Source organism: Schistocerca americana, chromosome 3 (genome assembly GCF_021461395.2).
Source record: "Schistocerca americana isolate TAMUIC-IGC-003095 chromosome 3, iqSchAmer2.1, whole genome shotgun sequence".
NCBI classification, from domain to species: domain Eukaryota; kingdom Metazoa; phylum Arthropoda; class Insecta; order Orthoptera; family Acrididae; genus Schistocerca; species Schistocerca americana.
In genome coordinates, this window is record NC_060121.1 from 982,633,365 (window position 1) to 982,646,592 (window position 13,228).

The 13,228-nt window shown below is 38.0% G+C and overlaps 1 protein-coding gene across 1 annotated transcript in view; it reads right to left on the bottom strand.

Annotated features, from left to right (window-relative positions):
- Window positions 1–12,770, bottom strand: part of LOC124605118 (protein virilizer) — a 103,361-nt gene extending 90,591 nt beyond the window's left edge. Inside the window, exons 1-2 of the mRNA XM_047136584.1 lie at window positions 12,580–12,770; window positions 12,128–12,240 (exon numbers count right to left, since the gene is read on the bottom strand). Of these exons, the coding sequence (XP_046992540.1) occupies window positions 12,128–12,240; window positions 12,580–12,636 (170 nt within the window). The 5' untranslated portion in view covers window positions 12,637–12,770. The remainder of the gene's footprint in view (window positions 1–12,127; window positions 12,241–12,579) is intronic.
- Window positions 12,771–13,228: the final 458 nt, after the last annotated feature.

The window sequence follows — 13,228 nt, forward strand, 5'->3', positions numbered from 1 at the left end:
TCACCACTCGGAGATGAGTCTCTTGAACACAGATGAAAAGCAGAGGCAAGCGTCCATCTCCTTGCCTGACTATCAAAGCCAGAGTCTTTCAGGAGTCTGAGAAGAATTGTTCAGTCAACAGAGTCATAAGCCTTTTCAAAATCTACAAGGATCAATATGAATTACTTATTTGTGTATTTTGCATATGACTAAACACATTGATGATTCATGATCTGTTCGCTACATGAACATCCTTTCCTGAACCCTCTTTGGTATTTGCCCCCCTTAGTCTATAGCACTGTTGAAAGAATTTTGCAGATTATTAAGGGAAGAAAGATGCCACAATAATTGTTTACATTCATCGGTCCCTTTTCTTATGATGTGGGTGCATCAATGTGGAGGAGCAGTAATATATAAGTTCTTCAGTTTCCCAGATGATGTATATTATCTTTGTGTATCATTAACATTGTTGCTTGCTTACTTTCTTTCACATTTCTGCAATTAGTGAGTCTCCTCTTGCTGCCATTAGTAAATGTACAATCTGTCTAATTCTTCTCAAGTAAGAGGTGATGAATTGGGGTGGGTGGCTGTGCTGTCTTCAAACTTAAAACTGGGCTTTTAAGAGTCAGTACTAAGGGGAAATTAAAAATAATTTCCCAGGACGTGACAGTGTTTTAGGCACTTGGGACCCTTGAAGTGTAGACCTGCATAATTTTAACTGCTTAGATGTTGTTTGAAAATGTTACAAACGTTTCTGATGTTCTTGAATCTTCCTCAGTCTGTAGTGTTCATTGGAAGTATGTTTCATCCCATGGACTTTGCCTCACAACCACATTGCATGTTTCTTCAGTCCCTTTCTGAGTTGGACTGGCTATTGCTTCTTGCCTAGCTTCTGGGGAATTTTACAAATAAGGTCTGACTCCCCCTCCCCTACACACACACACACACACACACACACACACACACACACACACAAAAGTCTGTATGGTTGTGCATACTGTTTGCTAGAAGAGCCAGAACTCAAAAATTAGTGGACACTGTTTTCTGCTTCATGTGCCACACATCAGTCTGCTATACATGAGTGGTTGCATTTCTCTCATTTTATGTATTGTTCCATCTAGGAATTTCCATTTCCGCTTAATTTATATTTATCACTAAGTTTGAGTGAGATGGTTCTAGTGTTATTGAACTGTTTCAAGGGCTAAGGGTGAATATGAACATGTGAGTTTATTGACAGAATACAGTGCTTTTGACTTCTCAGAAGGGCAACCATAATTTGACACTAACTTCATCTGATCTACACACACTGCACAGAGGCATTTAAACAATAGTTCTTCCTGCACTTCACATGTAAATGGAACGGGAAAAAATCCTAATAACTAGTACAAGAATAGCCCTTGCCATGCACTTCCCAGTGGCTTGCAAAGTATAGATGTAGATGTATGTGCAATATCAGCTTACATCCATGTTGTGCATGCGGGTGCGATGATTATGGTGAATAGCAGAAGTCAGAAAACAGCATGTTTATCCATCAAAGCTTACTGGAGACTTACAAAGGAGTTTCAACATTTGGCCTACTGATAAATTACTATCAAACCATAGTTCCACATAATTAATTGAATAGGTATGCTGATCAGAAGACTGGATCTGATAAGCAACCAGTTGGGAAACACCATTTCGGACAATATTTAGATATATGTAAATGGCCTACTCGATAGTGTCCTCAACTGCCAATGACGGCACACAGGTTAACAGACTCCCCAACCATACTGTCATTATTGAAGAATCGTTTAATCACCCAATTCTCAAATGGGATAATTACAGTTTTCTAAGTGATGGGGAAGATGAGACACCTTGTGAAACAATGCTAAATGCCTTCTTTGAAAACTTCTAAGGCCAGGTGGTTCAAAAGCTCACGCCGCATGGAAATGTACTGAAATAGACCTGACCTCTTTGAACATTTCCGCACTGACGTTGGGGTCAGTGTTCATGATGAGTTATAGTAACAACGATTATCAAAATACAAAGGCCAACCAAAACAAGTAGAAAGAGTTACATGTTCTATAAATTAGATGAAGAGGCAGTAGCTGCATCTCAAGGAGGAACTCTAAACATTTAGCTCTGGGAAGGAGCATGCACATGAACTGTAGTTCAAGTTCAGAAGAGTTGTTGGCAGAGAACTAAAAAGATATGTACCTAAAAGAACAGTTCACGATTGGAGGAACTCTCCCAGGTATGCAGTCTCAGTAAACAAATTTTTAAAGGAACAACGAATACTGCACATTAAATATAAAATAAAGCAAATGCAATACACAGATAAATGCTAAACAAAATGGGTTTCATTGTCAAAATTCCAAAGCATGAAGCCTTCAATGACTACTGTAGCAGAATATTCTCAAAGATATTCTGATGGTTCTTGTCCTTAATGCACCAAATATTCTGTACATTTTCAGCATTTTATTACAAATGATATTAAATTTGGACACGAATGACGAAATCTGAAGGAGTAACAGATGCAAGCAAGACTGGAGTGGAGGGGCAACAAGTGGCCATTCTAACACACAGCTGACCACAGGCGTCTATTGTTGCAGCAGATGATAAGGCAGTGGAATGAAATGATATGAGGCATAGTGGCGCATGTGAGATCGGCTGCAGCTAGTACCGAGGCAGTGGAACATGCTCACGGTTTGAGCATCAAAACAGAATACTTCGGTAATAAATACCAAACAAAATAGGCAAAGGTCACCGACATGGACCAAAGGATTAATCTCATTACAAATTTCCTGTATTTAATCAACAGGAAAATGAAGTTTTATGAAAAAATTGCCTGCATTTTGTTGGGCCAGAAGTGGCTGAATGTGGCATGAAGGTTGCCAAAATTTTAACACTGAAATTTATCAACAAGTATACACAAAATCTGCTAACTTTTAGAATAAATCCCTTCTCAACCGAGTGTGTGTGTGTGTGTGTGTGTGTGTGTGTGTGTGTGTGTGTGTGTGTGTGTGTGTGTGTGTTCTCTTACACTCTAAGTATTGGCATTCTACCAGAAATTTCTCACTATAATAATACTGAAAATTAGCTCTATAGGAAGGCAGTCTTGTTTCTATATCTGTGAGGGACACACAGAATTTGATATACACGCACTGTTCTGTGCGCGGATCCGTCACAGAATTTGATATACACGCACTGTTCTGTGCGCGGATCCGTCATAAAATCACCACACACCAAACACTATTACGGAAATCACTGTGGACACGCAACACGTCCTTCCAGCTGAATGCCACTCCGCACACTGACTCAACAGATATGCAGCTCTCACCACCTAGTGGTTCAGAGATCTTCTTCTACTACTACTACTACTACTACTACTACTACTACTACTATCCAGATGGTAGCACCAGTCCCGAAAATTTTGGATTCCATCTCGTATTTGTTGATATCATTAAAGAAATACGGATAAGTGCAGATGAAGTTATTGTTGATCTCAATGTGGTATCTCTATTTCCAAATGTGTCTGTTGAACAATGCCTAGTTTCCTTGCCAACCCCTTCTCTCCAGAAATGGTCAACAAGGTAGACCACGATTAAACTTTTTGTGTAGTGGCAAATATTATGAAACAACAGTGGTTTCACCTTCGTTATCAGCTGTGGTCAAATTTTTCATGGAGGATTTTGAATAATACACCTCAAACAATGAAAACGAAAGCTGCTGCTCCCCATATAGCGGAGATGCTGAGTCACAGATTACCACAATACAAAGACTGTCACAAATATAGCTTCCAGCCAGTAAGGCCTTTGTCAAAACTAGATGTCTAATTTTGATGAATACCTTACTGGCCGAAAGCTATATTTGCCACAGTATTTTTATTGTGCCTACCTGAGACTCAGCATCTCCGTTATACCATGAATAGCAACCCTCCTTTTCATAATATTGTTACATTCCATCCTGGATTTTACATCTTAAACAATGCTTCTCTTTACCCATACTGTTTTTATGATATCTTTTTGATTAGGCCAGGTGGAGAACAAGCAGCGCAGCAATTCACTGATCACATGAACAACATACATGTCAATGTAAAAATCACTAGAGAAGTAAAACTGGAGAATCTACACCAAAGTAATAAAATAAGCAGAGAAAACTGATGTTGAACAGGACATTATAAGTTCAGATAATAAGTCAAAAACATTGTGGATGATCATATAGCCTCAGAGAAATCAGATGGGAAAATTCACTACAGAGAAACCCAGAAACTATAGCCAAAGCATTTAGTTACTGCTGCATAAATCTGTGCAAAAAACTCACAAAGGATATGTCAACTCCAACAAGAGCTATGAATGCTTTAATGGAGAAAAAAAGACATCCACTATGAAATTCTATACACCTATATCAAACAAGTGAAGAAGAAGTAACAAGAATCATGAACAAGTTAAAAAAACACAAGATCCAGGACATCTACAATATCTTAAATAAGATTATTAAACTTTCATCCAATTTCATTGTTAAATCCTTGACCAAAATGATTAATGAAGAAACCACAGATAGTTTAAAAATTGTAAAAAATATGTGCACTACAGAACCTGAAAACTATAGACCTGTTAGTACTATACCAGTAATATCGAAAATCTTTGAACTCATTCTGTGTAACAGATTAGTAAGCTTCTTCACATCACATAATATCATAGCCAGAAGCCAAAGTGGGTTCAAAACAAAATGAATCTACAACATCACTACCATAATATCTTGTGGCGTATGTAATGTTAACACTTGACAGGGAGGACTCAATAACTGGAGTACTCTGTGATCTATCAAAAGCTTTTGACCTACTTAATCAAAACATTCTCCTTGAAAAAATAAAATTCTATGGAGTAAAAGGCAATTCATTTAATCTTATAAAATCCTCCTTTAATTTACAGATGCCAAAAGGTGGAAGTAACAGATGGAGAGAGAAATAAATACTACTCAGACATGGGGATGATCCAGACCTGCACGTCACAGGGAAGTGTCCTAGGGTCACTGTTGTTCTTGATATATATTAATGACCTACCAGAGAAAATTTTAAAAAAATCAATATTATTGGCAAATGACAGACATTTTAATTAAGGGAATGGATCTAGCAGAAGCTATACATGAAGCAGAAATTGATTATGCAGACTAGAGAACTGGTTTAGAAAGAATAAAATGATAATCAACAACAAAAACACAAGCACCATGAGCTTTAAAAACAATCGAGCAAAAGACATTGTCTAGCCATGTCTCTGCAACATCCTTTCTTCCAGGAGTGCTAGTTCTGCAAGGTTCGCAGGAGAGCTGCTGTGAAGTTTGGAAGGTAGGATACAAGGTACTGGCTGAAGTAAAAGCTGTGAGGATGGGGCATGAGTCATGCTTTGGTAACTCAGATTGAAGAGTACTTGCCCGCAAAAGGTAAAGGTCCCGAGTTCGAATCTCGGTCCGGCACACAGTTTTAATCGGCCAGGAAGTTTCATACTGGCACACACTCTGCTGCAGAGTGAAAATTTGATTCTGGACAAAACTAATTGCAAAAACTTTTCTTGGCATTCCTGAAAGTAAGGACTTACAGCTACATTCCGGAAGAAGTAGACGTAAATCTCTAAGAGAGAGAGTGCCATGCAGACACTTTTCTGTCTGGTACATAGGTTGACAATGCATGTGTTTAGCATAGCCATTCGTTTTATAGTTTTCAATTACTGAAATACGGAAGCGTCCGATCCGGCCCGTCTGCTGTGACCCATGACGTCACAAATATGGCAGAAAAACCACGATTCCAATATGGCGCATATAAAGTCGGTACGTACACATTATGAGGACGAAAAGACATCGAAAAACAAACACACACACTTTCCACAAAAAGCCTAATGACACTAGCGGGACAAGTGCAGGAAATGGGGTGTTTTGGGTGGGGGCACACTAAATATAAACAAATTTAGACACCCACCCCCATACAAAAACACACAAAACGACGAAAAAAACCGACATCACAAAACTCCCCAAATACACTAAACACAATATCATCTGGAATCGGACACTTCCCTTGACCTATATAGCTCAACAGCAGCTCCTGATCCCATAAATTAGGATCAAACACTTCCCTTGGCCTATATAGCTCAAAAACATCTCCAGATACCAATATCAACATACACAGCCACACATTGGGATCGAATACTTCCCTTGACCTGCGCACTGTTAATTTTATCCGTCATATACATTCCTGAACAAAAACAACAACCGATTAATTTTACTAAAATTACCACACGATGTACAGCGAACAACACTAAATCAACCTTCACACAAAATCGTAACTCAATGAAACAAATTCCACTACAAACACAGCCGACACTCTGACAATTCTGGATAATGAGCAAAAGCAAACTGAACCCATTACACCACACAAACGAAAACCCTGAACATACCACCAGAGAGCACAACAAACCACAACACGACGACATCTACAAACACGCCACACTCACAAACCAAACTCCGCACTGTCATGACATCACACACGACGACACCGTTACGTCACGGGTCAAAGCCGACGCGTGGGATAGGACGCTTCTGTCGACCCTCAATAACTAATGATAGGCAGTAATAAAGACAATCTATTATTTATGCCTAAATTGAAACCATTTAAAAATCTTTACAGATTTTTTTGGTTACACTGGACTATGAATGACTGTCCAAGTAAGTTTCCTACACATCTTCCATATAATTTTCTACTTTTATTGGAATGAGGGTTCTAGTCACTGCCTTATTTGGAGAAAAGGTCTTGGTTAGATTAGGAAGTTTGGCTGTAAATTGTCAAAACTAATGGAAGTGATTGTTCAACAAAAAGTTCAGTTACAGTTACTGAAACCATTAGAAAAATTTCAGGTACAGTTACCGAAAAGGTCAAGTACTGATTTAAGCTGAATGTCCTGTGCCCCACAATTATTTTTATTGTTATAATGAAATCTTGTGAACTTTATGAATTACGAACATTGTCTTTATGAATATGTTGCACTTTCATTGTCATCACATAGGTAAAATATGTTCTCTCATTAGATATTTGCAACCAGCTATTGAGGCACCCTCCCAGTTCCCATTACGCCCACCTCATGGCATGTGCTGTGAACATTACTCTGCAAAAAACATGACAACACTGCATCTGCTCTTGACTCTTACCTGTGAAGTAAACTAGGTCTCTATGCCAGCTTCTAGTGTATGCAAACTTCTTGCAAAATTGTTGTTTAATCTATGAATACGCTTGGTATTTAATGGACCAGAATATCAATGTTCACGTATTACGAGCCCTGTGTAGAAACAGTATTCGAAATGAAATCATCAGTTGATACAAACTCTCCATTCCTTGAGATTTAAAATTAATATTTCATAATAGCAATTAATCTAAAGTTCCTGTGGTATCCTGTAGATTTATGAAACTCTTTCCTTCACCAAGTAAGCTGATTGGATAAGCTTTCATTACCAACAGTTTTCAAATGTTTGCACTATTCTCTGCATAGAAATTAAAAAAAACCACTGTATCAACTGTTCCACATTTATGTAACAGCTGTAAGGCTTAAACTATTCATCAGCAAAACTATATTTGGATAATACAGTAGCTAAATCACAGTATAGTTTTGTGTGTGTCCAGAAGCTATTAGTAAGCAATTCTTTTTCCTACAAGGTAACTTGTGACTTGTTGACAATTTCATTTGTGTACCATACATCATTAAGCATTCTCCTTATTTGTATAACTCTATCCATGACTCATGACCACAAACTTCAACAGGATCTAGTGCCACATTGTCCACTCCATCGTTACAAGTTTACTCCCCCCCCCAGTGTGACATGGTCAAGGCTCACAAAAACACACAGTACTAAGACATCAAAATAATGTGGATAGAATAGGTCACTGGCAGCTTTCATAGCTGCTGAAACAAAATCATTACAGTATGCCTTTCTATGTACAATCACTACCGTACTGTCAACATTATTTTAACAACTACGTTGACTGCATCACTTAAATTACTCAACTACAACTAATATCTTTACTCAGAAACTTGAGATTGTCTAGTGTACACTATACAAGTAGGTGCCTTAGTTTAAGATATGGACAGTGAATATAATTTTTGCACAATATCTTTCAGTTAATTGTAGTGATTATTTAAAATGGTATATATGAATGTTTGGAAATACGGAAGCGTCCAATCCCGCCCGTCTGCTTTGACCCATGACGTCACAAATATGGCGGAAACAAAAACACACACACTTTCCACAAGAAGCCTAATGACACTAACAGGACAAGCGCGGGAAATGGGGTGTTTTGGGTGGGGGGCAAACTAAATATAAACAAATTTAGACGCCTGGCGTAGCTACAACGTGTAAGTGAAGACAGCCATGCATGAATACCCACCCACCTCCCCAGGGGTCGTAACCCCTGCAACCCATACAAGATAAAGATGCTTCAGTAGCTGATTAGTGTTTTTTGTCTTTTTTAAAAAAATCTCACAGATCAGAAAGATAAATATAATAAACTAAAACAGAAATTGGAGGAAACAGATAATTAAAATAAGTAATAAGTGTTTTTAAATTAAAAAAAAAAAAATCTCACGAGATAGAACGAACAGATCAGAAACGTAAATAAAATAAGATAAAACAGAACTGGAGACAGCCACACTCAAACCAAACTCCGCGCCGTCATGACGTCACACACGACAACACCCTTACGTCACGGGTCAAAGCCGACGCGTGGGATCGGACGCTTCTGTCGACCCCTAAAAGACACTTAAACATTACCTTTCAGCTGCAGCATTCATCCAAAAAGGAAACACGCACGTGCACGCACACAAAAGGACACCTTATGCATACATGACCACCATTTATAGCAGCTCAGACCAGTCCGAGCTACTGAGATAGTGGATATATGTGCACGAGGTGTGCTTGCTCATGTGAATGTATATGTGTGTGTGTGTGTGTGTGTGTGTGTGTGTGTGTGTGTTTCTTTCCTTTTCTGACGAAGCTGCATACAAAAGGTAATGTGTTCAAATGGTTCAACTGGCTCTGAGCACTATGGGACTTAACATCTGAGGTCATCAGTCCCCTAGAACTTAGAACTACTTTAACCTAAGGACATCACACATATCCATGTCCGAGGCAGGATTCAAACCTGCGACTGTAGCAGTCGCACGGTTCCAGATTGAAGTGCCTAGAACCGTTCAGCCACAACGGCCAGCAAAAAGTAATGTGTGTTTTTTAGTTGTGCCTGTCTGCAACTTAACGTGTCATTTACAGTAAATAGCAATCTGCCTATTCCTTGTAGCATCACAGACAGTTTTTTAACAACAGTTGTCAAATTTTATACAGTATTTGACTGATTGTACGAGCTAAATTACTTCTAATTAGGTTTATGACCAGCTCCAACTTTAGCATCACATACTAACATCTATTAAGTCTTCTCAGATGTTGCAATATTTCTCAACACACTTATCTTGGATAGTGGCAAATTTATCTAATATGTACGTACAAGTGTTACAAACTACAATAATTCAATTACAATTTCTTGGTGCATGACTGCTATTACACACATATTAAATTAAAGAACAACACTACAACTAACGCAAACAGCTCAACTAATGTGCTTGCTAAACCTCACAGAGTTCATTTATGCCTCTGTATCACAGTTACTGACTCTACAGCACTCAACACTTCAACGGAAAGAGGTAACTGCAATGCCATAAATAGTGCTACACCCAGACGTAATTTAATACTGTGCATTATACTACCAAACACTGCAGTGTGATTAAATTGCTTGCAAGTATCGATGTTTAATCTTAGGAGGGTGATGCAGTCCTTTTTACAGTAATGTCAATGGTTGTAGTACAGTCGGTGACAAAAGATTCCTGACTGCTGGCAGCACTGTTTCCAGCATTAAACTGTGACATACAAACAGCTGCAAGCAGAAACAATAGTTGTCTATAGAGCTGCAGCAACACTGAGACATTGCCACAGAAACGCATAAAAAAGAATCGCGTAATTTGATCGACTGAGGTAGACGCAAGAAGCAGATGTGCCAAACACATTGCAAATGTCAAGGATTTACTCTTGCTGACTACTACAGCAATTTTCCCTCCCAAACTATCAGTAGTTTAGTTAATAACCAGCTGTCACACCATTTATAGGCTCAAACACTAGAATATTAGTATCACTGGCATCTTTGTGGAGCATGTGCAGTGCTATCCCTTATTAGCTCTGTGACAAAATGTTAAAGGTCATAAATTATTTTAATCGCCTTATGAAGCTAAATTATAATGTTATACAACTGTAAACAAAAGATACTACATTAAACTGTTGTGGTGGTAGTGTTTTGGAATAAGGAAACCTTTAAATTTGTGTTATTTTAAAGAGATGAAATAAATATTCACTACTGACTAAAAGATATGAGCATCACCATGTATCAAATAAATGCATATGAGCTATGGTGACCATGTAGCAAGTAAATAAACAATGAACATCTTGTGTGTGTAAATATTTCTAAAGTATCACCTTTGCATGGTGCCTGTATTTAAAAAAAAAACTGCAAAAATGCTGGTCAGCTGGGAAGCAAAATACAACCCTGTATTACATTAACGTAAAAAATTGCATATTTAGTTCTGGGAAAATTATGGCTCATTTGACACACACTGATGTACACAAAAAGACGTATGCCATATATTCAGAAAACACATTTGCCGCTTTCCATTTGTATGTAGGTATACGTAAGCACATATAGGGACCAACACAACTGCATATTTATTGTTTTCACAACTTCTCTAGTGTGTAAACAGTCATTATGTAACAAAGTCAGAGACTCCATGAGGGATACAAGCTAATACATGATTACTATTTAATAAAAAACAACACTGTCACTTTATTATAAGTTGACACTGCACATAACCAAGAGTGTTCACCTCATATTGTGATGTGTGTTTTATAATCTGCAGTGATTACTGTATTATTTGCATCATTTAGGACACCAATAGCAGTTACTTACAAAACAATATTTATAACTACGGACACGGGCAACTTTTGTTACAAATCAGTGAAAGAGCTAGAAAATGTGAATGTACATGCACTTTGGTCATAATCTGGGCAATATGTTAAAATGCCAACAGCTTTTTACTATGATAAGTCTTATCAAAAATAGACAAATACTATGAACCACAAGAGTTTCACAGATATACTTTTCTTTCTTACCAAAATATCCAAGCATCACAAGCACTTATTAAACGAATATACTCTGACAGTGGTATGTAATAATGTACTGCCAAATATGACCCCACAAAACTGCCACAGATTTTCTAGTAGCTCCTTGCTGACAATGAAAGATGCATTTTACGCAGCATACACCACCACCATTTGATCCCAAGAAATAGGATGACCCGGGTACTTCGAAATCACCCCAGTTTATGACTGCGGGGATTCATTCCTGTTTATGGCGTCGGGCATTTGAGAACTCCAATCTGACGTATTCGGAATCGAAATCGGTTTTTAAAGTCTAAAATTAAGCTCTCTATCTTTACACATAATCCAGTTTTTCACTATGATTCGCCTGCTGAATATCTGACGTCTGCAACACAGAAAAATTTCCGCGGCTACACTTACACTTTAAGGTGGCTGACACTTTCTTCACGAACTGCACTTCAAACACTTCACTATTTGCACTTCACTAACAGATGATTACTGGATCACCTGTGAGGAAAGGTTCCGCACAGGTGCTTAACTTTTTCCATTGGCGATTTTCATCATCAACACGGCACCACCAAGATACATTGGCTAACAGATGTTTACTTCCAAATGGAGTTATCTTCTATTGGTCCTGCAGTTCGGTACATCAATGAGCAGTAGAATCAGACGGTGTATAGCGTCCATATCAGAAACACCTAGATTCCATAGAACTTATGAATTTGCAGCCACACAAACAGATCACTAATCAAATATATCCCGATCTGAACACTGATTGACTCATTAGTTACTTGCTACTGGACAGCTACTGTAAACAATATTGTGCAAAAAATAAATGTGTATCTTCAACGACTGCAAATGAAACATGCCAATCAAACGACAAAAATTCCGGTATTAAAAATAGCAAATGCACATGGAAAAAAATTGAACTTACCCCAATCTTACACCACCTGGGAAATCTGCTTGTACACGTGCTCCGAGTGGTATAATCCTTACTTCACTGATGAACACAGGCTTTGGGAACTGCACCAGATCTAAATTGATTTCCTGGATCACAAAAACGTAAATAGCACATTAACATTATCATCAGGTCACCATAGGCCTCCCCCACCCCACCCCCTTCCCACCCAAAATATATATTAAATTACAAGGTTATTTATTTTATCTCTATAAGCATTCAGGAGGAGTAACGTGTTAAAACATGCCGCTAGTAAATAAATAACAAAAATAGTTGATTTCAGTCTTCTACAGAAACAAGTAACACAGTACAACCGGGTTATGAACTTGGATTTTCCTGCCAATCTTTTGCGCAAATAAGTACAACAGGACGATCACATGTATTTAGATAGTTTTTTTCTATTGCCTCGAATTAAGATGTGGACTTGCCTCAGAACTTTCATGAGAAAATGTGTCAAAAAATAATAATTCGCTGTTATCTGCCATGACAGTATCCCGTTTGAAGCTTAGTATGTAGGGCCGCCAACATACAATACACAGCACTGAACTACATATTCAAGGAGGACTCTCATTGCACAACTGACGGAATTGAATGGGGAAATAATAGCAATCTTATTATTATACGTATTGGATCCAATAATATTCGATGACATTAAGATAAAACAATGGGTACTTTATTAACTATGGTGCAGCGTACGAATAAAAATGAAAAATATCGATACTGGATTGATTGCGAAATACAACATCGTTGACTTCAAACATGATCGAAGCAAATTTCTGTAATTTTCAAAGATATGCGAAATATGAAGCGAAGTATGCCAGGTCGCTCAATTGGAGAGACCGATTTAGGAATTAAGTGAAATCGCCGTTGACTCTTACAAATAGCGATCGACAGTAAGAAATAAAGTACCAAAACAATCTTATTATTTTGCACCAGCGACACGAAACAGCATGTTGTGATATTCAGTAAGGCACTCGCACGGTTAACAACTGCACCAACCACCAACTGTAGTTTTTAACATTTAATATCGTAATAACTTCCACAGTCACAATAAAAATGCCCGTAATGAAGACTTTT